Source organism: Protomyctophum bolini, assembly GCF_963924005.1.
Source record: "Protomyctophum bolini genome assembly, chromosome: 1".
NCBI classification, from domain to species: Eukaryota; Metazoa; Chordata; class Actinopteri; order Myctophiformes; family Myctophidae; genus Protomyctophum; species Protomyctophum bolini.
In genome coordinates this window covers 43,187,027-43,214,615 of record NC_137862.1, presented here as the reverse complement: position 1 = coordinate 43,214,615, position 27,589 = coordinate 43,187,027, and the positions used below count along the sequence as shown (strand labels likewise).

Below are 27,589 nucleotides of genomic sequence, written 5' to 3'. Positions count from 1 at the left end.
AGTACTGCTGGCGCAGAGACACAGCGTAAGTCATTGTCTCTCTCTCTCTCTCTCTCTCTCTCTTTCTCTCTCTCTCTCTCTCTGGAGATTCCAAACTACTCCCATAATGCTGAGGACTGTATTCAAAGTGGTCTAAAAGTGAACAATGCCTGAACGGCAAACATTCACTGTAGTTCACATTATAAAGCTGTCTAATTTGTGTTTGAGTGCCGGAATATTGCGTTTGTTTGTTTGTTTCCAACTTGGAAAACCAACAAACTATTTTTTTTAATACAAAATACTAAATACTGCAGGATATTAGGAGTAGAACTTTTAACCCATGAAGTCCAGAAGGGTATATTGTCTATATGCAAAAAATGCACTGAATGAGTAGTGCCAATGACCAAATTCACTTTTTAGGCATTTTTTCATAGGTTGCCACAACATGGCCTGTTGTGGACACAACATCGTTCCTTCTACAACGTAACTGCCATGCCTTCTCTATGAATTTTCCTAAAACAGTGGAACTTCCCCTATAACGTTGTTCGTACGATGCCATGCATCTGTTATCTTCTCTTTTCTACCAGTGGAACTTCCCTCTCCTGATGTTCATGTGGAAGCTAGCGCCCGCTCTGAGCTGTGGAAACACCGTGGTCATCAAGCCAGCGGAGCAGACTCCTCTCACGGCCTTACACATCGGTGCTCTGGTCAAGGAGGTCAGACCTTAAGCCCTGTGTGTGTGTGTGTGTGTGTGTGTGTGTGTGTGTGTGTGTGTGTGTGTGTGTGTGTGTGTGTGTGTGTGTGTGTGTGTGTGTGTGTGTGTGTGTGTGTGTGTGTGTGTGTGTGTGTGTGTGTGTGTGTGTGTGTGTGTGTACTGTGAGTGAGTGTGAGAGAGAGAGAGAGAGAGAGAATAGAATGAATGATCCAAGTTTAGATTATAAACTGTCAGGCTTTCACGGAAAGCCCATTGGTCCAAAACAGTGGTCTTTGAGGGGGTGCCAAACTTCCAGGTGGTCCCCAGCTAAATGATGGAGAGTTGGTAACCAACATGGACCCTTTCATTCTTGAGAGTGGTTTCCATTTGGACCAAAGGGTCCATTCGGTTCCATTTGTACACTCTCAGAGTTAAATTAACATTGATTTTACAACATAAATGGTGGTCACTAGAAATGCCATTAAATGGGAGTCCGTAGACTAATATTCATGTCAAACTGGGGGTCCTTGAAATTAAACTGGTTGAGAATCACTGCTAGAGCCATAAAATGTTCTCTTACGGGGGTCCCACTGGTATGTCTTTTCAAATGGGGGTCCGCATGGGGGTTTATGAACCACTGCCATAGAAGCCAGCATGTCTTCTATGGAAGCCCGTCACTCACCTAAAATAGCAGATCTACAAGCTCAAAACACGTTGCACTGCCGACGTGTTGTGAGCTTGTAGATCTCTCTATAGATCAGCTATTTTTGATTGTTAGTTTAAGATTATTAGTATTTGAACCGATCGAACTAGCAATAGAATACATGTTTTTAGAAGCATCTTCCAACTTCCATAGACACGAATGGTCTCAGAAATGTGATAAAAGCAAAGGTTTAAAAGCCTCAAATGTGTGATTTCTTCAGAGAATGATAATATTAATTACCTAAACATCATTAATAAACGTTCAGTCATGACATTTTATTTGTGTTGCCATGTCCAGGCGGGATTCCCCCCCGGAGTGGTGAACATAGTTCCAGGGTTCGGGCCGTCAGCCGGAGCGGCCATCGCTGGACATATGGGCGTCGACAAGGTGGCGTTCACTGGATCTACCCAGGTATGGATGACCATGTACTGCAGGCACCGACCACCAGGTGGAATAGGTTTACAATGTTCACTGGATCTACCCATGTGGATGACCGTGTATACTGCTGGCACCGGTTGGTGGCATAGGTTTACAACTGAATGTAAAAATGAATCTTCATATTTGGAAAAAACCTCATATGTGGCTGTATAGAGAATCTCATAATGTTGTTCCTCCATGTGATTGATTGATGACTGCTGTGACAGTATTTGGTTTTTCCAGCTCTATGGAGTGTGTGAATGTATGTATATATATATATATATATAATTCTTATTTTTTTTTATTTCCGGCTCATCTTAGAATCATCTCATAAGAACTTTGGTCCAAATTAATGTGGCATTATGAATAACTAAAGCATAGACAGACATCAGAACATCAAACCATAAAATACAATTAAATGAAATAAAAAACATACAACAGTACATTACACATCAGCGGATACCAGAAAAGGTACCAAAGTGCACATTTGACCACAAAGTGCAAGGTGTTAAAGTGCTCCGCAATAAGGTGCACATTGATCATAGAATGACAGAAGACAGAACCAATAAAGTGCTCAAAAGGCCTGATTATCTCCTTGACCTTCCCGTGGGGACAAAGGAATATTTGTACCTGTTTTTAGTGGCACGAGGGGCCTGCAGACGAAGGCCAGATGGAAGGAGGTCGTACTCTACATTTAGTGGGTGAGCAGCGTCAGAACGAATAGACAGAGCCTTGTTGAGCACCTGTCTGTTAACAATATGTTCTAGGCTGCTCATCTGAGAGCCAATTACCTTATAGGCCACTTTTATAATTTTCCCAAGGGAGTTCTTATCTCTGATACAAAGATTGCCATACAAACATATAATCGAAAAGTAAATGACAGACTCGATGTAGGCACTGTAAAACAGTCTCATCTTGTTGACATTGAACTGTAAAACAGTCTCATCTTGTCGACATTGAACTGTAAAACAGTCTCATCAGAGTCTTGTTGACATTGAACTGTAAAACAGTCTCATCAGAGTCTTGTTGACATTGAACTGTAAAACAGTCTCATCAGAGTCTTGTTGACATTGAACTGTAAAACAGTCTCATCAGAGTCTTGTCGACATTGAACTGTAAAACAGTCTCATCAGAGTCTTGTTGACATTGAACTGTAAAACAGTAGTCTCTGTGACTCATCTAGGGGCTGGCATCTGCATTCAAAGATTTTCCTAGAAGCTTAGTCATTGGTCAATTTGCCTGTCTAAATGCCTGTGAAATTAACATTGATTTTACAATATAAATTGGGGGCCCCAGATATTGAAATGCCATTAAATGGGGGTTCGTAATAGTTCAGTTTTTTTTTTACTTCAGCTGTATGAAATACTTTTTTGGGCGTAGTGATATGGACACAAAAAACATAGTTTCATGTGATAGAGGGGTCAGAAGTGAACGAAAGTTGCACTAATATTTTACAAATAGGTCAACAATACAAATTACGTTAGTTTTGTGGATTCATTTACTTTCAATGTGTGGCCCCAGTGCCCCCCACAAAATGACCGGAACTACTTAATATTTCACCAAAACCAGAGCAGAACTCCCACCACGGGACTCGGGCAATCAATTAATACAGTTAATTGCAACCACTATATTAATGGCAAGTATTTCATACAGCTTAACTTTAAGAAATCTGAACTATCTTGAAATTAAAATGGTTGAGACTCACTGCTAGAGCTGTAAAAAATCTTCAAATGGGGGGTCCTTATACCGTCCTTGACATGGAAAGGTCTGAGGACCAGTGCTATATGATGTGTGCTCTGTGCTCTCAGGTGGGCCAGCTCATCAAAGCTACGGCCGCCAGCAGTAATCTGAAGAGAGTGAGTCTGGAGCTGGGAGGGAAGAACCCCTGCATCGTGTTCGCTGACGCAGACCGTAAGTCTCTGTCTGTCTGTCTGTCTGTGTCTGTGTCTGTGTCTGTGTCTGTGTCTGTGTCTGTGTCTGTGTCTGTGTCTGTGTCTGTGTCTGTGTCTGTGTCTGTCTGTCTGTCTGCATCATTCAGCTGAATAGCTTTTTTCAGAAGTCTCCTGAACTTTGAACGCAGCATTTTGCGTTGAACAAATTTGTTTTTCGAAATCCATGTCGTACACCTGCATCTCCAGTAGATAAAGAGTGCTAATAGCGCCCCGGAAATAGCTGATCTACAAGCCCTCAACGCGTGACTGCACAACGCATTGAGAGCTTGTATATCTGCTTTCTTCACTATTTTTGTTCAAAAGTGCCCTCTTAGGAGATTTTAGCCCCTGCCTCTCTTACACTCAATGCACGTCCCTGGGGGGTGGCATGCCTAAAGCAAACATAAAACGTCCATTGACTTGGCTGCCACATGACCTCATGTCTGAAAGCCAGGCAGACGTTGAAGGGTTGAAGGCTAGCAGCCCCTCAAAGATGCAAATAAAACATCATTTTGATGGACAGTGTCTTGGACACATTGTATTTGTGTTGTGTGGTACTGCAGTGCAGTTGACTGTAGAGGAGACCCAGAAAGGATCCTTCTACAACGCCGGACATTATATTTGTGTTGTATTGTATTGTATTGTATTGTATTGTATTGTATTGTATTGTATTGTATTGTATTGTATTGTATTGTATTGTATTGTATTGTATTTACAGTGCAGCTGGCTGTGGAGGAGACCCAGAAAGGATCCTTCTACAACGCCGGTCAGTGCTGCACGGCCGCCTCCCGCATCTTTGTGGAGGACAGTGTCTACGAGAAGTTTGTCCGTCTCAGCGTGGAGAGCGCCAAGAGCATCGTCATAGGAGACCCCCTGGACCCCAGGACCACACACGGTCCCCAGGTACGTCTAATAGGAGACCCCCTGGACCCCAGGACCACACACGGACCACAGGTACGTCTAATAGAGACTTCCTGTCAGCAGTACGATAAGATCATGTGTCTCTCTCTCTCTTCCAGATCGACAGAGAGCAGTACGATAAGATCGTGTGTCTCTCTCTCTCCTCCAGATCGACAGAGAGCAGTACGATATGATCATGTGTCTCTCTCTCTCTCTCCTCCAGATCGACAGAGAGCAGTACGATAAGATCGTGTGTCTCTCTCTCTCCTCCAGATCGACAGAGAGCAGTACGATATGATCATGTGTCTCTCTCTCTCTCCTCCAGATCGACAGAGAGCAGTACGATATGATCATGTGTCTCTCTCTCTCTCCTCCAGATCGACAGAGAGCAGTACGATATGATCATGTGTCTCTCTCTCTCTCCTCCAGATCGACAGAGAGCAGTACGATATGATCATGTGTCTCTCTCTCTCTCCTCCAGATCGACAGAGAGCAGTACGATATGATCATGTGTCTCTCTCTCTCTCCTCCAGATCGACAGAGAGCAGTACGATATGATCATGTGTCTCTCTCTCTCTCTTCCAGATCGACAGAGAGCAGTACGATATGATCATGTGTCTCTCTCTCTCTCTTCCAGATCGACAGAGAGCAGTACGATATGATCATGTGTCTCTCTCTCTCCTCCAGATCGACAGAGAGCAGTACGATATGATCATGTGTCTCTCTCTCTCTCTCCTCCAGATCGACAGAGAGCAGTACGATATGATCATGTGTCTCTCTCTCTCTCTTCCAGATCGACAGAGAGCAGTACGATATGATCATGTGTCTCTCTCTCTCCTCCAGATCGACAGAGAGCAGTACGATAAGATCGTGGCGCTGATAGAGAGTGGGAAGAAGGAGGGGGCGAGGCTGGAGTGTGGGGGAGGGGCAGCCCTGGACGGGAAGGGCCTGTTCCTGCAGCCCACCATCTTCACGGGGGTCCAGGACCACATGCGCATCGCCACGGAGGAGGTAAGGCTGTCGCCGTTACAAATTTAAGTTAACGATTAGGCCTAATTGTCACACAAATAATCGCATTGAACGTCAGAACGTTACAATTTGTATTTCTGTTTGCCTTTTAGACTTCGTAATCACAAACCGGGCACTGGCGGGCAGATGTCACAAATCATATCTAACTATAAATGCACCAAGTCTCTGTGTGTGTATGTGTGTGTGTGTGTGTGTGTGTGTGTGTGTGTGTGTGTGTGTGTGTGTGTGTGTGTGTGTGTGTGTGTGTGTGTGTGTGCGTCCACACCCCCACGGGGAGTGCAGTGCCCGTCATGCCCGGTGTCGAGTCGGTCGGATACACCGTTGTTAATCTACATTCCTGTCTCCTCCATGTGCAGATCTTCGGCCCGGTGCAGTGTATATTTAGCTTTAAGAGCCAGCAGGAGGCGGTAGAGAGGGCCAACAGCAGCGAGTATGGACTTGTGGCAGCAGTGTTCACTAGAAGTATGGACCGTGCCCTGTCTGTGTCTGCTGCCCTGGAGACTGGGACAGTGTGGTAAGACCCCTAAACCCTAAACCTGTCTGTCTGCTGCCCTGGAGACTGGGACAGTGTGGTAAGACCCCTAAACCTGTCTGTGTCTGCTGCCTTGCTGGAACAGTGTGGTAAGTTGGATGTCCCTTAAATAGAAAGGCAGGAAATTACTTTAATATTTAGGCTACAATCTAGTGATTCTAGTCTTACCAGTGCTATAGTTTAATAGTTAATTAAATTCCAAAGAGCCGATGGACACAAACCTGTCCCCGGGCAGCCTCTGCACAGCATAAATTGCCAACCAGGCAGTCATTGTATAATATTTTTTATAGCCTAAAAGAACATCAAAAAGAATAATAACATGGGTTCTCACTTTACTGGCAAAATAGTGCCACCTACTGCTTATTTCATCTCCCATGAGTCGCATTATATCAGTGGATGGAAACGACATAAGACAGACAATGAGCTTTTCTTTTTTCGAAATAATGAACATACTGTACGGCGTACGCTTACTATTTTCGCAAAGGCTTAATGGAAAGGCACCTTCTCTCTCTCTCTCTCTCTCTCTCTCTCCCTCTATCTCTCCCTCTATCTCTCTCCCCCAGGGTAAACTGTTACAACGCCCTCCACGCCCAGGCACCGTTCGGAGGTTACAAGATGTCTGGTAACGGACGAGAGCTGTAAGAATCATTTCACCTACTGTAACCTACTGTACTCTACTCCTACTGTACCCTACTGTATGCCCTACTGTACCCTACTCCTACTGTATACCCTACTATACTCTACTCCTACTATACCCTACTATACTCTACTCCTACTATACCCTACTATACTCTACTCCTACTGTATACCCTACTATACTCTACTCCTACTGTACCCTACTGTATGCCCTACTGTACCCTACTCCTACTGTATACCCTACTATACTCTACTCCTACTGTATACCCTACTATACTCTACTCCTACTGTACCCTACTGTATGCCCTACTGTACCCTACTCCTACTGTATGCCCTACTGTAACCTACTCCTACTGTATACCCTACTGTAACCTACTCCTACTGTATGCCCTACTGTAACCTACTCCTACTGTATACCCTACTGTAACCTACTCCTACTGTATGCCCTACTGTAACCTACTCCTACTGTATACCCTACTATACTCTACTCCTACTATACCCTACTGTAACCTACTGCACCCTACTGTAACCTACTGTAACCTACTGCACCGTGCACCTCTCGTTATATCCACACACACTGTTCATCGTTATTAATTGAATGTAATTACAGCCCATAGAGCCCCATTTGTGAACCTGGACATTTTGAGTATACCCTAAGGCAGGCGTGGGTAACGATGAAGAGGGCCACTATATTTCCACACTCACTCCCTACTGCCATATATTACGGTGGTAGCAAAAATAGCCGATCCACACGTTCAAAACGCGTCTCGCTGCGACGTGTTTTGAGCTTGTAGATGTCACATGCTACTGCACATTCTGGCAAGTGGACTATTTCTCTGTTTCTAATTTTCTCTCTTCCATGATGTGTTTATTATTATGCCTTATTTTGTTCTCCTCAGTGGTGAATACGCCCTGGCAGAATACACAGAGGTGAAAGCAGTGACCATTAAACTCAGCGAGATCCTGTGAGACCCCCATCTGTCCTTACAGAGACCCTGTGAGACCCCCATCTGTCCTCACAGAGACCCCCATCTGTCCTCACAGAGACCCCCATCTGAGACCCCCATCTGTCCTCACATCATGGACCATGTCGCAGTACCCCCTCCGCCCCCCTGTCTGTCTCTGTGCCTTCAATGACATTCTAAATCCTATACGGGTTGTGCTTATAACCACACCCTACTTCTGTGGCCAACGTGGAAGGGCCTCTTTCGCATACAACAACTGCAGACTAGTTTTTGAGGCGCCGTCTCAAGCGAACCTGAGACACGTGCGACACCACCAACACCGAGTGAGCTAATGCGAGCGGGTTTCCATGTCGAGCGTTGCGAAGTTCGCCTAGCCGACTCAGCGCCGTTTGAGTTGCGACCAGATAGGCAGAGAATAGTGAATAATGTTCCGGCGAGAGCGTTTCACCCCCGGCTGGCTGCCACTCAAAGTGGCTACTGGCCAGTGCCCAATCACAGCGCATCCTTGCACGCATGCACGCACGCACGCACACACACACACACACACACACTGACAAGCACAGTTCCACAGATAAATATCTTTCTGATATTATTTAATAATTTGGCCAATGTTCGACAATCTTTATAACATGGTTTGTTGATTACTTTTGATGCAGTAATGGCCATTTTCCTTTTTTCAGGTATTGAAAGTCCTTACATTGTCACTTCACTGTCATATGGGGACCCCCATAGGGGTCCTGACCCACAGGTCCGTAGACTAATGCATGTCAAACTGGGTGTCCTTGAAATTAAACGGTTTGAGAATCCCTGCTAGAGCCGTAAATCTCTTCTCTTATGGGGGTCCCTGGCATATATTTTTCAAATGGGGGTCTGTATGCTAATTAGTGTCAATTTGGGGGTCCTTGACGTGAAAAGGTTTGGGAACCACTGATTTAGGTAACACATTTCTGTTTGTGAAGTGAAACATTTCAGTTGCATTGCAGCAAAGCCAGTGGTATAAATATGACAATATATGATTATACTATTTTCAAATGGCATCATGCAAGGGCTATATCTGATGTGGAAGACTAAAGACGTTTTTCTGTTTATCTTTTGTAAATGTTCAGTCATTGACAAAATGCAGAATAATACTTTTGATCCGTTTTTGATGTCGAATTCTTATGACTATTAAGATTAGGGTTAGGGTCTCTTGTTGAGGAGCATTATTATTATTATTATTACTATTATTATTATTATTATTATTATCCTCTTCCTTCCAAAGGTTGGAAGGAACAACTCTTAGCGGTTTCCCGTTCCAAAACGAGGTAATATTTACCTCGGTGGTAACTTTCAAATACTGAGTGGAGAGAGGATGCAATAACATGCAAGGCAGTGTCAACATGACAGCTCATTTCACTTTTATACTGTCTATTTTACCATAAATTTGTCATTTTACCATATTTACATAGTGTCTAATTTTACCATGAATGTGTAATTTTACCATGTTTTATAGTGTATTTTACCATATTTTATAGTGCATTTTACCATGAATGTCTCATTTTACCATGTTTCATAGTGTATTTTACCATCTTTAAATAGCGTCTATTGTACAATGAATGTGTCATTTTACAGCTCATCAGACGAGGATAATATCAGTGGCTCGTATAGGTCACAGGCCAGTGGATTTAAATTCTATTAGGTTGACTGTAAGGATGTATATTCTTCTTTTGTCATTTTTGCTTATTAGACCGTCTGTTATTTTTGACAGCCTACTTCATAGGGCTTCTATGTAGTCTTATATAGTCTATATTATATACCCACATGAAACCTGTCGTCATTATGTCTAGTCAAAAGCATTTTATATTTAAAATAGACATTCTAAATAAAAGGGAAAAACAATGTGTTTCACTCCTTTTATTTCTTACAATTTAGGCATTTACCAGATGCTCTTAATCCAGAGCGATTTACATTAAGCAAGAACAAAAGCATGGCCATACATCTTCAAATGTTTATTTGAAGATGGATGTGTGTGTGGGTGTGTGTGTGTGTGTGTGTGTGTGTGTGTGTGTGTGTGTGTGTGTGTGTGTGTGTGTGTGTGTGTGTGTGTGTGTGTGTGTGTGTGTGTGTGTGTGTGTGTGTGTGTGTGTAGTATAATATTTGTTTGTTTGTTTATAATAGGATACTTCAGCCTATACTTAAGAAATAAAGACAAGTATTCACTCACTGAATCCAAGAAGCTGTACTGCGAACTTGATCATAATTATCTAAGCTTTGTGCTTTGCTTCCCCCGAAACACGAGGGGGCGCAACAATCTCAAGTGCACACTGTGGTGTCAGTGTTGCCAGGTTGGCTTATTTCCCTCAACCTTTGGCTTTTTTTTGCCCCTGAGTTGCTGTTTTTTGGGGCTTGTTTTAAAAACATATAACAAGCTAAATGCCAAAATGTCATAGACAAAATGCCAAAATGTCATAGACAAAATGCCAAAATGCCATGGACAAAATGTCATAGACAAAATGCCAAAATGCCATAGACAAAATGTCATAGACAAAATGCCAACATGTCATAGACAAAATGCCAAAATGTCATAGACAAAGTGTCAAAATGCCAGTGGCCCAGGGGTCCTTGGCTCTCAGGGGCCCTTCGGGGAAGGACCCCGGTACTAGGTTTGACACCCTGAAAAGGGCGTCTGGGGCCCTTCATTGGCCATTGATTTTGTTAAATTTCAGTCAAAAAGATGATAAAAACACGAAAATGTCGCGTGCACGCACGCTATGGGCAGTATGGGGACCCTGCAAGAATTACCGGCCCAGGGGCCCTGATGGGGGTTAATCCGTCCCTGCCCAAGGTGGGTATTTTGTATTTTTACATGATACATCATCAGAAATGTGAAATACCTGCCCATATTTGTTAGGCTATAAGGTTTCCAAAAATATATAGTTTTAAAAATCTTCGTCTTCATCTTACGAACTCATGGCTGAACATAGTGAACAACAGGACTAATTTGCCTTATCTCTCGCAAAGATTTGCTTTGTTTTTGGAAGTGGGTTGGCTTATTTCTCTCACGAGACAAGACTTGGCAACCCGTGCAGTGTTGTGTGTCTTCCGGTCATTCGGCGGCAGCCAGCGTGTTGTGTTGTTCCTCCATTCAGGAGATTTATTTGAATTCAAAGCGACTTTCATTAAAACATAAATACATAAACGCAGTTGTTTTGTTCGACATGGTGAAGCTCACAGCGGAGTTGATCGAGCAGGCAGCTCAGTACACCAACACAGTGAGGGACAGAGAGCTGGACCTCAGAGGTAAGATTATAACGGTTACCCTAGCATGCTAACAGCTCAGTACCATTACATCCATAACACAGTTAGCCTAGCATGCTAACAGCTCAATACCATTACATCCATCCATAACACAGTTGGCATGCTAACATCTCAGAGCTCAGTGCACCAACACGGTGAGAGACCTCAGAGGTAAGAGTTACAGTTTATCCAACCCGCGGGTTGGATAACCCTATGACGCTAACATCTACATAGGCATGTACAATTAGCATAGCATGCTAACAGCTAATTATCTCCTACATACAGCTCGCACCCAGTTAGCTTATATCTAGTTTCTAGCCCCTTTCGGGACCGTTTTGGTTAAGTTGTCTTTGGGACGTCGGGTAAGGGTCCCGACTCCCGACAGGGGCCGTTATTGTCTAGAGTCTAGACTACATCAAAAGGCCTTAATAATACAATCACATGTAGATCTGGGCCGTACACCTAGATGGTGCAGTGCGAGTGAAATTTTGGTGGCTCAAGCGGTTCTTTGGAACTTATCAATGCATAGAATATATATTGTGTCGCTTGGATGTGTCTGTGAATACTTCGTCATTGTCACTGATGCTTGTCTTTGCAAACTGTATTCAATCAATCAATCAATCCTATTTTTAAAGCTATTTCTGGGACTCTGTAACTCAGAGTTAAATTAACATTGGTTTTTACAAAATTTGGAGTCTCAAAAATAGAAATGCCATTAAAATCTTCTCTTATGAATTGAGTACAAAGGAGGACCTCAATGGAAACAAGCCATGGGCTTTCTTGGATTTAAACCCCTCTTAGCAGACCTTGTATTGATCTGTATACTGTCCTGTGCTTCTTTATGCAAAATGCTAATTAATTTATTATTCAATCCATCAATATGTTCTATGGACCATGAGTCTGCAATACAGACCTTCATTGGTATCAGGTACCGCCGCCCGTAATACTTCTCGCTCTCGCTTTTTTCCGCCGACCACTCTGTGCAGCAGTTCTTGTATTCTTTATTTTGTTTTACTGAGAATAAGGTTAGAAATATGTTCAGGGTTAGGCATAGTTTTACTGGGGTTAAGTTTAGGAATAAGGTTAGGTTTAGACATCGTTTTACTGGGGTTAAGTTTAGGAATAAGGTTAGGTTTAGGCATAGTTTTACTGGGGTTAAGTTTAGGAATAAGGTTAGGTTTAGGGCAGGCATAGTTTTACTGAGGCTAAGGTGAGGAATAAGGTTAGGTCTAAAAAAAATCATTAACATGGTGAATCACATCTTTATGACATCAGCATGGTCTTCTCAGCCACAGCAGAAGCTGCGTCAATACATAACTCCCAGGCACAAGATATCTATGGTCTTCCGAGACGATAGATATGATATATATATATATATGCCTTATTTGACCCCCTCTCTCTCCCTCCTCGTAGGGTACAAGGTTCCGGTTCTAGAGAACCTGGGAGCCACCCTGGACCAGTTCGATACGATCGACTTCTCCGACAATGAGATCCGAAAGCTGGACGGCTTCCCTCTGCTCAGGAGGCTGAAGACGCTGCTGATGAACAACAACAGGATATGGTAAATCAATTAGACGCTGCTCATGAAGAACAACAGGATATGGTAAATCAATAACTGTAGCTATGTGCACTAGACTTCCCATCGGGCCTGAAAATTAAGGCCTGTCCCGACTAAATACTGTGCATTTTGGGCCCTACCCTACTCGAAAACGTCGGCCAGGTAGGTTCGGGTTCAGGTGAAAATTGAGAACTAGTGCAGACAGTGTCTTGTATTGTTTGTTTTTGAGGGGCACTAGTCCCTCCTATACACAGGTTTAATGTTTGTCTTTAGTTAAATCTAATCAGTATTTTTTTTGGGACCCGTGGGGCGTTCTTTTAGATGGGACCCGTGGGGCGTTCTTTTAGATGGGACCCAGGGGCGGTCTTTTAGATGGGACCCGTGGGGCGTTCTTTTAGATGGGACCCAGGAGCGGTCTTTTAAGGCTCATTCATAGTCTGGATTTTCGGTCGTGAGGGGACCTCCGCTCCGGTGGTGAGCTGACCACCAAAGCTGAAATAATGTTGAGCGGTGGACGGTGGTGAGTAAAAACAGAGAGAAGGGCTGGGTCGGTGGCGGTGGTTTGCTCTTCACCGCGGCTGAAGAGCATCCGTGGACCAGAAAGGTCCACAGATGGGTCCATTATCACTAATCTGCGTTTTGGGATGCAAAATGCACCCTATTAGCTTCACTGCTTGTATTGTGGAATTGATAGTGGGTGTGTGCCTCCTCCTTGTCTCTCTCGCACAGCCGTATGGTTAGCATCACTGCTTGTATTGTGGAATTGATAGTGGATGTGTGCCTCCTCCTTGTCTCTCACACACAGCCGTATCGGTGAGAACCTGGAGCATTCTCTGCCATGTCTGTCAGAACTCATTCTGACCAGCAACAGCATCCAGGAGCTGGTGAGTAGTTACCTGATGGTAGCTGATTTCATGCCGATACTGTTGGAATTTAGATTTATGTTGTTAGGAGCAGGGCGTCATTTAGGCATTTAGCAGAGTAAGCAGGCGCTCTTAATCTGAGCGATTTACAGTATGCAAGGACCAAGACAAGGTAATACTGTACATCAAATACATAGAACTAGTCATCAATAATGTCCATACACGGGACAAGTGGCAAGACTTAAAAAAACTAATAGAATACGCACATCCCTTAATAGAGGTGCTGGGTTCAAAAGTGGCATCAGAAAAAGAGAAAAGAACCCGCATTAAACACACTCATCTGCTCCAAATGTTATTCTTTATTGACCTTTTCGAGCCAAGGCTCTTCACCTGGTTCTTTTCTCTTTTTCAAGTGGCAAATTCTAGATTTAGTTTTTTCATAACATTACAATGTTATTTTTTATCACAAGACCCCAATACTGAATGTCACTCAGTGTTACAGACCGTGAAGGACCATAACCTTGTGTGTTTCTGGTAATATTATTGTCTGCTAATTTTTTTGACAAAAATGTCCCCCACAAGCCAGCATGACGATGACCCCTGGTTGAGTTATAAATAACCTTATTATAAACTGTATTAATGCACATGATTAATTTATTATTAATCTGTCCATAGGGGGATTTGGATCCTCTGGCTACAGTGAAATCTTTAACTCTCCTCAGGTATGCTTCACAAAGACCCATATTATAATATAATATGTGCATTTTGATATCTAGCACAGCTGTTGTGAGTAGGGATGCACCGAAAATTCGGCCACCGAAAATATTCGGCCGAAAATGGCTAAAAATGTATTTTCGGCCTATTCGGTTTCGGCTCAAATAAGCCGAAAAATATCACCGAATAGTAGTAGTGGTCCTAAAGTTGTGAATCGATATAATTCAACTAAACTGCGGGAAAAACACAGATGTACAAGCCCAAAGCGCTGTGCATTGCGACGGGTAGATAACTTGTAGATCTGCTACTTCCAGCGCAGGAAGGGCGCATGCTTATGACGCTCTTTAAGATAGTAGAAGTCACTCACAACACACGAGCAGCAGTCAGCAGACGGAATGCACAGACAGATCCGAGTCCGACACAACTTTATTGTTGCACACATCTGTGCTTTCATCCGCGCTTCCATAGCCTTTTAAATCTTATTTCCCATCCACGGGCACAAGCAACGTGATATCAGCAGCTGCCTTCCACCCGATCTGGATGGTGGTGGTGTTGTCTGACGAGGGTAGCTACTAGCTAGCATGGGAGCTAACATTAGTTTAGCTCTGGTCCGTTAGAAGGAGTCCTCCTTAATAACACTATAGTACTTTCCATCCGTTCCCCAACTAAACACCTCACACTCGATGCTGCGTTTACACCAGGTTTACACGGGCAGACACAAAGACGAATGGAAATATCATTTGGAGCAGCTACACGTCTTTGCATCAACATGTTGCTGGTTTCCATTATAAAATGAATGATAGACTATCCTTGCATCTGCCCGTGTTTATAGTTTCACTGTCCAGTGTCCACAGCAGGAAGACCTGTCGAAACTATGCACTTCTCAGAGACATGCTAAACCCACCTCTAGAATATTACTTTCCCCAGCTATCTCATTCCACTTTCATTTATTTTATTCCATAGTCTTAGTTTTTCCCTAATAAAGTTGTTTTTTATTAGTTCTCATGTTCCCCTTGAAAAGCATCTTTAAGTACTCAGAGAAGCATTATATAAATAATATTATTATCACTATTATTATTACTACTTGTTTTATTGCCTATGCTTATGTAGAAAAAAAAGCTCACTGCTCAGGTCAAATAGGCCTATTGATATGCGATTAAAATGTGATTATTTGAGATTAATTAATCACAAAGCCTCCAATTAATTAGATGTTTTTTTAATGGACCCATAAGTGTTTAGGTTTTGCCATAATCATGTCTTTTTCCATAATCAGGTAGCTTTACAACAAAGATGTATTCGGCTATTCGGTATTCGGTTTTCGGCCAACTGTTTCCTATATTCGGTATTCGGTTTCGGCCAAGAATTTCCCTTTCGGTGCATCCCTAGTTGTGAGTCATGGTTGCAACCTATAATTTAATCCAATATTATCCATAGTCTGTTAAGGAATCCTGTGACCAACAAGAAGCACTACAGGCTCTACGTCATCAGCAAAATCCCCCAGATTCGAGTTCTGGACTTCCAGAAGGTGAAGCAGAAAGTAAGTGCACATGGTTGCTGAGAAATGAGGTTTGGTCTCAAGGGATGGCTTTATAGTTTAAGGGCCTGCATTAATCACACTTTGATTTATTTTGGCAGATGGTGTATAGCAATTGTTTGAGCTTGAATCTTTTACTGTATTATTATTAAATATATATTTGCTTACTTTGTGATGAACTGTGTCTGTGTGACCTATCGCCATATGAACGTTTATCCGTCACTTTAACCCATTTAGGACTGAGACACCCGACAGTTTTCTGAAAAACCCCAAGTTTCTATGTCAGTGGTTCTCAAACTATTTCATGTCAAGGACCCCAAAAATTATATGAATTTGGCCGCTGACCCCCATCTGAAAATATGTAGTTTCAGGGACCCCCCCATATGAAGCAAATATTTGAGCTAAAAACATTAGCTCTGAAAGAATATATATTAAAACATTTGCGCCACATTTTCATGATTAAAATGTGCAGATCTACAAGCTCAATACTTCGCTATCTACGAGCTTGTAGATAGCTAAAGTATAACATGATGCTTAAAACACCAAAAGTGGTTCCCCCGTCCTGAATGGGTTAACTGTGTGACATATCGCCATAGGAACGTGTAACTGTCACTTTAACTGTGTGTATCGCCATAGGAACGACAGGAGGCAGAGAAAATGTTCAAGGGCAAACGCGGCGCTCAGCTTGCAAAGGATATTGCCAAGCGAACGAAAACGTAAGATGAAAGTTCCTGCTGGACAGCAGCTCCTTAGAAGCACTGGATTCCGACTGGGGGAGGCGCTGGGGGGTGTAATTGGCAGAATACTCAACACCTAAAGCATAAAGACGGCCACCGTCATGGTGTCCAAAATGTGGCTCAATCTTTAACCCCCCCAACTCCACTAAAACGTCACGGTTCTTCACAACAGCAACAACAACAGTGTTTCTCGGGGCTGCTGTCACTGTCTGGACATTTCCCACCTTCTTTGTATCAGTTTATTTGACCTGACCTAAGAAAAGATACTACACCTGAGATGCTACACTGGGTTGAAAGGTTGCAGAAGCAGCGTGTTTTAGCCGTGGTGACGTCTAACTACTGAGTCTGGTCTGGTTTTTCAGGTTCACACCCGGGGGAGCTGTCCAGAATGAGAAGAAGAAGACGGGGCCGTCCCAAGCAGACGTGGAGGCCATCAAGGTACTACTGGACCACGTCCTAGCCTCCCTTTACCATGTTTTACGCTGGATCTCTTTCAACCCATCCTTGACGGGGAACCCCTTGTGGTGTTTTTAAGCATTATGTTATAGAGATCGCCGTGCTACGAGCTTGCAGATCTGCTATTTTAATCTTGAAAATGTGGCGCAATTTTTTAATATATATTAGTTCTGCTTTAAGCTCAAACTTTTCTTCTGGGACGGTCCCTGGAACAACATCTTTTCAGATGGGGATCCGCAGCCATATACAGATAATTCTGGGGCTCCTTGACATGAAATATTGAGCATCACTGACACAGAAACATAGATTTTTAGAAGACATTTTGTGTCTAAAAAGTGTCAGGTCTAAATGGATTAAAGGGATATTCCTCTTTCCAAAAACCTTTGCTCATTGTATCTACTCAGTCTTATGTGAACACCCCAGTAAGTTTTTAAGTTGCTTGATTCAGTATTTAGATATTTGATATTAATTGTAGCTGCCCTGCCCCTTCCTATACAAACCCATTGTAACTTCAATACTCCATTTTAACCATGATAGATTCATTGAAAACATCCAACCTTTTTTCTGGTGACTGATATTGTCATATGTGAGGGGGGCCCTGCTTTTTCATTTACTGTTCATTTATTTGTAATAATTATTTTGGATTTTTAGAGCTGTGCCGGAGTAAGTTACTTTCCAAAATAATTATTAAAAGAATAATTGAAAACATTGAACATTGCTACAGCTGTGTCTGTTACCGTCGACTCGCCAGCGGTTACCGGCGACCCGCTCCTCTAGACCAGAAGCCTAACACACTAGCTCAGGCTAGATCTACACTTATCCTGAGACTATTTATTTGATACGGTTCACTGTTCAGATTGTGACGATGTCTGTGAGAATCATGGAACCTCAGGAACACACTAGTTTGTGTTCGACACACCTATGGTGAAATAATTTAGAGGTTTTTCCATTGCATGGAGGTTTAGCTCCAACAGACTGGACATGTGTGTGGGTTCTCATTTCACTCGCACTGAAAGTTGGAACAACATGTTTTCAGATGGGGGTCGGTGGCCGAATACATATCATTTTTGGGGGTCCTTGACATGAAAAGGTTTGAGAACCACTAATATAGAAACGTAGGCTTTTCAGAAAACTGTCAGGATTTAGAAGACATTTGTAGAATCTGGTCTCTGGTTTCAATGGGATTATTAAAGTGGTTAAAAGCTGAGGTGACAAAGATGCGAAATCACTGACTGGAACATCAGTCGTTTGCCCCATGGGTGACAAAGATCACCTTACAAAGATAGGGCGTCAGTTCTATCTGTTTCTTTCAATCGCATGTATTTCCTATTCCTCGTCCCAGATGGCATTTTTGGTCAAAACAAGGTTTATTCCACGGCCGGGAGCCAGCGCTGTGATGGCTTCCATTAGACTCTGTCTGATGCTGGTGTGAATTATATCACAATTTATCAATTAATGCTAGCGGTTTGTGTTAATGCGGTGGGAGTTGTTACTTTAAATATTTGTAATCTTTCCACATTTACAAAATTGTGCATGAACAGTGTTTTTTTTGTTTGTTATTCCAGAATGCTATCGCTAATGCCTCGTCACTGGCAGAAGTGGAGAGGTTGAAGGGCATGCTTCAGGCTGGTCAAATCCCGGGACGCGATATGAGACAAGGTTAGTATTACATACAGTTAATGGTAGAGGGTAACACGAGTAAAAGCCCGTGCTCTGAAACCGACGCGAAAATAATTGGACCTGGTCCGAAAAGGGCCCAGAGGATGATAAGGCAAGATCATTAGATCCTTGACTGTCATTTCTCGACCGTTTCGGACGCGGGGCGGCTCGCCGGAACCGAGCTGGCACCCTGGGCGTGTTTCTGTGGGTCTGGAAGTTCCGGGGACCCCCATGCAGAGTTGCACCACTCGGTTCACACAGGTGTGATTTTTGCCCTCAACAATTAATGTGAACCACACACACACCTTTAGTAACCTACAACAGTGAACGTGTTCCTGTGAATCACACACACCTCTAGTAACCTACAAGAATACCGTAGAACTTGGCAGCGAAAAGTGGAGAGAAACTAGTCCGATCGATGGATCAGGGTGCCTCTCTAATTGTGAGAGTTTGTCGTTGTTCTGTCCATCGCAGGCCAGCCTGGCGTGGTGGTGGTGGAGGAGGAAGAGGAGGAGGAGGAGGAGGAGGAGCAGCAGCAGGAGGAGGAAGAAGAGGGGGGTGAGGTGGTCCAGACGGCAGCGACAAAGGAGGGAGAGGAGATGGACGAGCAGGAAGGAGGAGAAGAGGAGGAGGAGGAGGATGATGATGATGATGAGGAAGAGGACATGGAGGAGGGACCGCCCGTCAACGGCTCCTGAACTCACTGAAATGATGATTTATTTTTGTTTTTGTCCTTTTCTCATTTGAACATTCGTAAATGTACGTGACAAAATGTTTATGCCAAACTGGTTGCGTCGTCTTTTTTTTGTGAATTATTTGACCAATGTTTAATCAAAGTACTATTCGAGAAATTACAGTTCACAATTTAATCCAGTCGCCCCTTTTTATATTATGTATGTACTGTAAATTGACTGGCTTATAATAAAAAAATGACTTTTCTTTTTATTAAACGGTTGACTTCTCAATATCATTTAAATATTTGGGCGTAGGTTAGTCTGCCATCACAATGTTTAGTTCACTTTATCAGTCAAATTATTTGTGTTCATTGTTTTATTCAATTTTTTTAAATTATATATTTTTTCAGCATATATTTAAAACAAATTAACAAAAACAGACAAACAGAGCACTGCCGTACATTGTGCACTTCTTTCACCTATCCTTCTAGGTATTCTGTTAAGGGAGTCCATATTTTTATGAACGATTGGTAGATAGCCTACAGGAGTAGTAAAGACAGAAACAAAAGGAGAAATCCTTTGCTTAGTCGGGGAAGTCGGGGAAGTTACTTCCCATTAAGATTTAATTAAGACTTTTCTCTTTGGATGAATGGGTTGGTATTATAACTCGGATATATCCCAGATATGTTTTTTTTTAAGCGTTGAATAGTTGTTGCGGCCAGGGTCTCCCATGCCAGCTTGTCAAATGGGAATGTGTGAAAATGAAAATACAGATTACTTGCAGTATGTTCAAAAGTATTAAACGGACACAAAATCACACTATTTTCTATATAGCTTGTGTGTGTGTGTGTGTGTTCACACTATAATGTATATTGATTCCTGTGGGGAAATGCAGGTGTAGTAGTGACAGAGTTAGATGGATGCCAATAATTAAAAACGAATTGAATATAAACATTAAATGGTATGTATTGAAGTTCGACTCATATAGAAGATGCTTTTACTCCGGATGGCAGTCTGTCGCCCCCTGCTGCCAGCGGTCGGTACTACACGACCAACGGAAGCAGTGTGACTTCCACGTCATCCTTCCAAGTTGGAGCCTGGATTGCCATGTCTGTTTGTTATAAGCGACCTTTGGCTTGTTATTCCTGTAAAGTGGTTTCTAAAGTAAAGTATAGTTACTGTTCTGTCTTGTTTCCTAATGAATGTTGTTTAGACCAGTGGTTCTCACACATTTCCAAGTCAATTACCCCCACATTGATTAGCCTCTGTCCCAATATTATGATGAATTGAACATGGTGGACCCTATTGTAAACAAGTGTAATGCTTTATGGTGCCGTCCACAGTTAACAGTTTTGTTTCGAGTTGGGCTTGAAATGTACTGTAATTCTGCAAACTGTTAATAAATACATCAATCAATCAATACAAGAACTGCTACTGACTGAGGATAAATTTTATATATATAATTATATATATATATACACACCGGTATGACTCAGAGTCAGTAGCAGTTATTGTATTGATTGATTGATATTATATTGGTGCCAGGGACCCCCATAGCAGATTTGTGGTGTTAGAATTATAACAAAATATTTGTTCTATATATTTTTTCTTTTTTTAACAGCAGATTGCATTGCCATTTTCATTTGGGCTTGTTTTCACAGTCAATACCTGGTCTGCTTATTCCTCTCATTCTATCTGGCAACACTGCAAGATCTTTTAGCTTTAGCTGCTGCGAAGCTAATGTCAACAAAGATGGCTGACGGTGTTGCACAGCTCTGACTGACTGTCTGGTCTGTCACACACTGCTGAAATAATCTACACAGCAACAGATAATAATACTATTAATCTATTATCCCAGGCTATACTCACTAATAGCCATGGACGACGGAGTGGAGATCACTGATGTGGATGAGGAAGGAGTTCCTCAGCCTCAGATACAACAACAACAACAACAACACCAGCCTCTACAGAACCAGGACTTCAGCTTCATTCAGCACATTGGTACGGTTAGCCTGGAGCTAGTTAGCCGTTACATAGACATATATATAATATATATATATATGAGCTGTTATGTTTTATTTGTGTCTTTTGTCTAACAACACAACAATAGGACGCTTTCACTCAGTTAGACGGCTGCTTATTGGTTGATAATGGAGCATGCTGTGCTAGCCTGCTAACTTTTCTGAGATCCAGGAAGTGTCGTAGTTAATGTCGAACCGTTCAGTAGTTTAATAACTAGTTAATGTTGAACCGTTCAGTAGTTTAATAACTAGTTAATGTTGAACCGTTCAGTAGTTTAATTACTAGTTAATGTTGAACCGTCCAGTAGTTTAATAACTTGTTGACTGTACACTGAGCTTCAACCCAACAGTAACGGCTACCTTTTCATAAAATCTGCATATAATCAATCAATTGTTCAGAGTTGGCTGTTGGCAACAGATAGGTGGGCACTGGGCACTAGACCTAGAATGTGTGTGATCATTCATATACTTCGTAAATTCTGTATCACAGGCATAGATCCCTTGCACCCGCTCCTGGTGGAAATGAAACATGCGCAGCATAAATGTGAATGGGCACCTCGGTGTTAAGTATTGGCGTTTATCCCCCAAAATGTTGGGGAAATTATAATATTAAATGTTATCTTATAATAGAACATGCTTAAACAGTTGATGTCTTAATTTTTCTGCAATTGCTCCAAAACCTGTATATCCAGTAATGTATTGATATTGGGGCATAAACCGGAAATTGAACTTTGAAGTCTGATAATGTATGATGTACCGCGTCATGTTCACATCATGTACACTTTACATTTATTAAGACCATTTTTCAAATATATATTATATTTTATTTATTTTTAAACATTTTGGACAAAATAGACAATTTTGCGTAGTGCCTACCAGAGCCATAGAGTAAGAGGTTACAACAACTCTGTTCACTGTGACAAAGGCCTGAACCGGACGTTTACGGAATGCAAACAAACAAGTTACATGAAACACGTGACCGGGCTGTTTTCTGCCCCCTTAATGTCACAACTCTGTCTTACTCTATGGCTCTGGTGCCTTACTGCCCACCTATCCTGTATGCAGCATTGCAGCTGTTGCATTTTGGAATGCATAGTCATGGTGTGTGGTTTGGTTTCCTGCCCTGATTTGAATGTATTTCTACATCCACAGCTGGAGGTATTCTGTCTCAGTACTTTAGCTATTGAAAAATAGCAGATCTACAAGCTCATAGTGTGGCACAGAGCGCCGCACCGCGGCGCTTTTGAAAAATAGTGAAAATGTGGTGCAAGTCTTTGAATATATATTCTTTCAGAGTGAACGTTTTGAACTCAAATCTTTGCTTCTGGAGGATCCCTGGAACAACATTTTCAGATGGAGGTCGACGGCCATTTAGATATATTTTTGGGGGTCCTTGACATGAAAATGTTTGAGGACAGAGGACAACTGACATAGAAAAATAGGTTTCTTCAGAAAACTGTCAGGATTTGGAAGACATGTTGTAGAATCGTCCTCAGGTCTCAATGGGTTCATGTATTTCTACACGCACAGCGAGAGGTGTTCTAACTTCTGTCCCAGTACGGCTGGTACCTGCTCTTATTGACTGATATATTATTTCTACATCCACAGCTGTGGATGTTCTGTCCCAGTACGGCTGGTACCTGCTGTTGTTGACCGTGGCGGTGTACCTGTTGATCCAGTACTTGAGCAAAAGAAGAGCAAGCAACAGGAATTCAGCCCCGGACACTGTGCAGGGTAAGTGCCAATTTTCAAAACGCATTGTTTTGTAAATTAGTGAGATTTGCGGAGGGAAAAAACCACAAATTGACACTTATTAGCCCCACGGACCCCCATTTGAAAGGATATGCCAGGGACCCCCATAAGAGAAGATTTTCTCAACCATTTTTAGCCCCTCCTAATCCTATACACAGGTTTAATGTTTGTCTTTAGTTCAATGTTTGTTTTGTAAACACCATTGACAATGGGAAACTTTACGTCATATTGTCTCTTTATTGTTATTGGCGTTTAATGTATGTGTTGGCACCGTTTGTTTTATATCACCATTACATCACCTAATCAACATGAGTTAGACTTTAATATATTGCCGCCCCTCACTTCACACTGGATTTTTTATTTCAAGGACCCACAGTTTGACATGCATTAGGGCCAGGCTATGGACCCCCATTTAATGGCATTTCTATCTCTGGGACCACAATAAATGTTAATTTAACTTCCACTTGTACACTCTCTCAGTTACAGACCCATAAGGGTTCATTTGGTGCCTATTCTAATTCTAACTATCATTTAGCTGGGGACCCCTGAAACTCCCTCAAGGACATTAAGAACCACTGTCCTATGGTATAGTATAGTGAATAGAATAAAAACATTCATGTCTCTTGTCTATTAGTAGAAATTTGAGTTATAGAGAGCTTTTTTCTTTTTAACAATACATCATAAATAAGGCAAGAAATGGATATTGAGCATCCGTTGACATTTTCCTTAAAGATCCCGTGTTCGTGGTGAGAAGACAAGAGGCCGTAGAAGCAGCCAGGAAGAAGATGCAGGATGAGCTCGATGCCAAGGCAGTGCTGTTCAGAGAGAAACAGCTACAGGTGAGATTAACTCGATGCCAAGGCAGCGCTGTTCAGAGAGAAACAGCTACAGGTGAGATTAACTCGATGCCAAGGCAGCGCTGTTCAGAGAGAAACAGCTACAGGTGAGATTAACTTGATGCCAAGGCAGCGCTGTTCAGAGAGAAACAGCTACAGGTGAGATTAACTCGATGCCAAGACAGCTCTGTTTAGAGATGAACTTGATGAGCTGATCTACAAGCTCACAATCTACAAGCTCACAACGTGCCAAGGCAGCGCTGTTCTGAGAGACTGCAGCAGGTGAATTTGTGTAATAGTCTTCGGCCTCATTTTCTTTATGTTTATATTTGATCCATAGTAGGCATTTTATTAAATTGCCAAACACAGCTGAATAATCCAATCCAATGTTAGATATTTCATTATTAAATCATAATAAAGTTTTTCTCCTGGAACTGCAGTTTACATTTATTTTTGACCAAAAACAAAAGCAAAACAAAAATTAAATGTTATGTGTTGAATTACCTATCGCAAGTAAGTCTCTTAGTTTCCATTGCATACTGGAATCCACTGGCGTGCACAACACAAATAAAATACATGTGGTACGCTTTGGAAAATAGTCCTCATGTAGTCCTAATGTAAAGTACACCGTGGGTCAACATGCCACATGATACCAGCAGTACATTGTCATTGAACCTCTCCTCCAAATGTTTTTGTTTGCCTCTTGTGCCCCGAACAGCTGGAGGAGGAGAAAAGGAGGCAGAAAATAGAAATGTGGGACAACATGCAAGAAGGAAAGAGTTACAAAGCAAAGCCTGTGCAGGTAAGCCAGGTTAAATCATACTGAAGTTGATTGAATGAACAATGTAAGGCTGGGCTATGTATTACCACTATACTAATTAATATGTACAGTAGTACCACAGTATACTAAAAATGTACAGTAAAATGTAAGGCTAGCCTATGTATTACCACACTATACTATCTTGGCTTACACCAAGACGGTGTAAACCTGTGTCGATAGTTTAAAGCACGTACAGCTCAAGACTCATTTGAGTTTTTAGCTGATTTTTAATGATCTGTGTCGTTATTCATGTCCTCACTGTTTTGCCTTATTCACTACCGCTTTTGCTATTATTTTAATGCGGTTTCATGCATTTTCTTTTTTGCTCTGTAAAACCACTTTGAGCTGCATTTCATGTCATGAAAGGTGCTATACAAATACTAGTGACTCTCCCAACCCTATATAACATGACAGAACACTGAAGAGGAGAGCTCGTCATCCACAGTGCTGAAACCTAAGAAGGACAAGACGTCTCTAAGGAGCGGTATGTAGTGAATTCATTCAGCTTTGTTAAAGCAATCTGCTACCATTGTCTTTTTCCACTTGCTTTCGTGTTGTGTTGTTTTTTTACTAAAGCTGGAACTACTTCGCCAGGCTGACAGGCTAGAGGTTGATCCCATAAAGGGACATTTCACCGCTGGAAGAAACTGCAGTCACTTAATGTTAATAGTATCTGTAGTAGATAACAGTAGCACAGTTTGAAATTTGCACTCTATGGTCAGAAAAAAATAATGTAGTCTGGGTGTTTGACTACTAGGCTTTGACTGGATTGCTGAATTCCTACAATGACCATGATGCCTTGATGCACTGCCCCTCCTTGTGGAGAGGGGGAGGGCTGTCACACAGCCTGGACACACCTGAACTTCCATGCGTGGCCAAAAGACGCTGTCTGCCAGGGTCTCTCCCGGGTTTTTAGACAGCTGGTGGATGGAAATGAAGCTCCACCCACGCGGCAGAATGCCGCTGGGGCAAGCTTTTCCGGGAATCTGGCCGACACGGCAATCTGCTGCGTGGGTGGAGCTTACTGAGACAATGTAGTCCAGGAAGGAAGTGACATCACAGACACATTGAAATACTAAAACATCTAAAACCACATATTACACACATAAACAAAACCCCAGGAAGGTATTGTAAATCTTCTAAATGTCATTAACATAATGTTTCAAAGGTTTGCAGGAGACCTGTGCCCCGACGGGCACTTTATCTAGTTTATTATTATTTTTATTATCAGGCTACAATCTTTATTACGAGGCTACAATCTTTATAATTTATTATTGTATTTATTACAAGGCTACAATCTTTATAATTTATTTATTTATTTATTACCAGGCTACAATCCGCTGAGTGGAGACGGAGGAGGAGCCAGCTGTGGGTTTAGACCTGGGAGGAGAGGGCCCTCTGCTGGAGGAGGAGGATGAGGTTAAAGCAGGTTGGAGCCAGTGGGCGGTCACTGTGACTGGCTGACCGACCGCTCAACTCCGACCCCAGAGGACACACACTGACCTGCTGAACGGAGCTGGCAGATATCACCATGCCTTCACAGTTACCTACAAAAGCTTTTTATTTTTTAAAGATACCTGCCACCCCTTTTAAAATGGTTTATTATGTTTTGCCTTACAGGAACACGTCAGCACTTTTCAACCTATCTTCATATAATTGGTCCTCACTAATGTTCATGATAAAATGCCACTTTTTCCCCCCTACTCGGTCTGTGTCTCATAGGAGGGCTGTGGGCAGTTCAGAAACCAGTCTGTGTCTCATAGGAGGGCTGTGGGCAGTTCAGAAACCAGTCTGTGTCTCATAGGAGGGCTGTGGGCAGTTCAGAAACCAGTCTGTCTCATAGGAGGGCTGTGGGCAGTTCAGAAACCAGTCTGTGTCTCATAGGAGGGGTGTGGGCAGTTCAGAAACCAGTCTGTGTCTCATAGGAGGGCTGTGGGCAGTTCAGAAACCAGTCTGTCTCATAGGAGGGCTGTGGGCAGTTCAGAAACCAGTCTGTGTCTCATAGGAGGGGTGTGGGCAGTTCAGAAACCAGTCTGTGTCTCATAGGAGGGCTGTGGGCAGTTCAGAAACCTGTCCACCAGTGATATTGATGGGGAATCCAAGCTACTAGAAACCGCAGGCTTTCTATTCCTGAAAAGTTGCAATGCGGAAATGGAAGCCATCGTTCTCACGATAATACAAATTTGATTGTTAAATGTTGTTTAAAAATAATCTGCCTAACATGATATCACTGGTGGACGGGTTTCAGACTGAGTAGAAAACAATTGTGCTATTTTATCATGAACATTAGTGAAGACTAATTATATGATGATAGGTTGAAAAGTGGTGAAGTGGTCCTTTAATCATTATGGCCTTTGATGATGCTACGAAACGAAGAGGAAAAAAAAGATGTTGAAACCAAATGCGGTAAAACGTTATACTTTTGCCAACTAGTGTAACTGTGTTGGCATCGTGGACTTGTCAGCTTTTAATGATGTCATTCCTGTAAATGGTAACTCACCCACTGGGATTGGCTGATGTATTTCAGAGTTGGTGTGTTATTTTTGTAATATATTATTTTGTATTATCTTTGTGGATGTGTAGGCACCACCATGGCTTACAGTAGGTGTTTCTGCTTTGCAGTACTGCAGTGCTCTCGTAAAAAAAAATATATATACAGTGGTAATGCAATTAAGTGCACAACGGAATACGTTTCAAATAATTTAGTTGAGATTTTCACATTGCTCTGTTGTTCTGATTAATTGTAAGGTGCAAGGGAATATTAAGGAACATGGTAATGCACCTTTTATGCAATAAAGATGTAGTGACAAAGTTACAGTTGTTTCTATTTATTAATTCGATTTATTTGTGTAAGAAATTGACACCGATGGTGCTGGGGGCGTGTTCTCTCCCATCAGTCATCA

General features: G+C 42.3%; 3 protein-coding genes across 4 annotated transcripts in view; all 3 read left to right on the top strand.

Annotated features, from left to right (window-relative positions):
• aldh1a3 (aldehyde dehydrogenase 1 family, member A3) overlaps positions 1-9,647 on the top strand; it is a 20,422-nt gene extending 10,775 nt beyond the window's left edge. The window contains exons 6-13 of the mRNA XM_080760908.1: positions 567-695; positions 1,674-1,787; positions 3,602-3,704; positions 4,443-4,627; positions 5,468-5,635; positions 6,010-6,167; positions 6,749-6,823; positions 7,721-9,647. Of these exons, the coding sequence (XP_080617034.1) occupies positions 567-695; positions 1,674-1,787; positions 3,602-3,704; positions 4,443-4,627; positions 5,468-5,635; positions 6,010-6,167; positions 6,749-6,823; positions 7,721-7,790 (1,002 nt within the window). The 3' untranslated portion in view covers positions 7,791-9,647. The remainder of the gene's footprint in view (positions 1-566; positions 696-1,673; positions 1,788-3,601; positions 3,705-4,442; positions 4,628-5,467; positions 5,636-6,009; positions 6,168-6,748; positions 6,824-7,720) is intronic.
• Positions 9,648-10,875: 1,228 nt separating this feature from the next.
• snrpa1 (small nuclear ribonucleoprotein polypeptide A') lies at positions 10,876-19,537 on the top strand. 2 transcript variants are annotated; one of them, XM_080761690.1, is made up of 10 exons: positions 10,876-11,065; positions 12,476-12,623; positions 13,426-13,504; positions 14,159-14,205; positions 15,632-15,734; positions 16,368-16,447; positions 16,831-16,906; positions 18,490-18,583; positions 19,058-19,068; positions 19,136-19,537. In XM_080761690.1, exons 1-10 carry the CDS (start codon positions 10,984-10,986, stop codon positions 19,328-19,330), a joined length of 915 nt encoding a protein of 304 aa, XP_080617816.1. In that variant the 5' UTR covers positions 10,876-10,983; the 3' UTR covers positions 19,331-19,537. The 2 variants fall into 2 exon arrangements, with proteins under 2 accessions (XP_080617816.1, XP_080617815.1); XM_080761689.1 differs by having other exon boundaries at positions 19,058-19,537.
• Positions 19,538-20,983: 1,446 nt separating this feature from the next.
• selenos (selenoprotein S) lies at positions 20,984-27,501 on the top strand. Its single transcript, XM_080763235.1, has 6 exons — positions 20,984-21,258; positions 22,887-23,012; positions 23,763-23,869; positions 24,585-24,668; positions 25,101-25,170; positions 26,016-27,501. The coding sequence occupies exons 1-6, from the start codon at positions 21,135-21,137 to the stop codon at positions 26,102-26,104; spliced, it is 600 nt and encodes a 199-aa protein (XP_080619361.1). The 5' UTR covers positions 20,984-21,134; the 3' UTR covers positions 26,105-27,501.
• Positions 27,502-27,589: the final 88 nt, after the last annotated feature.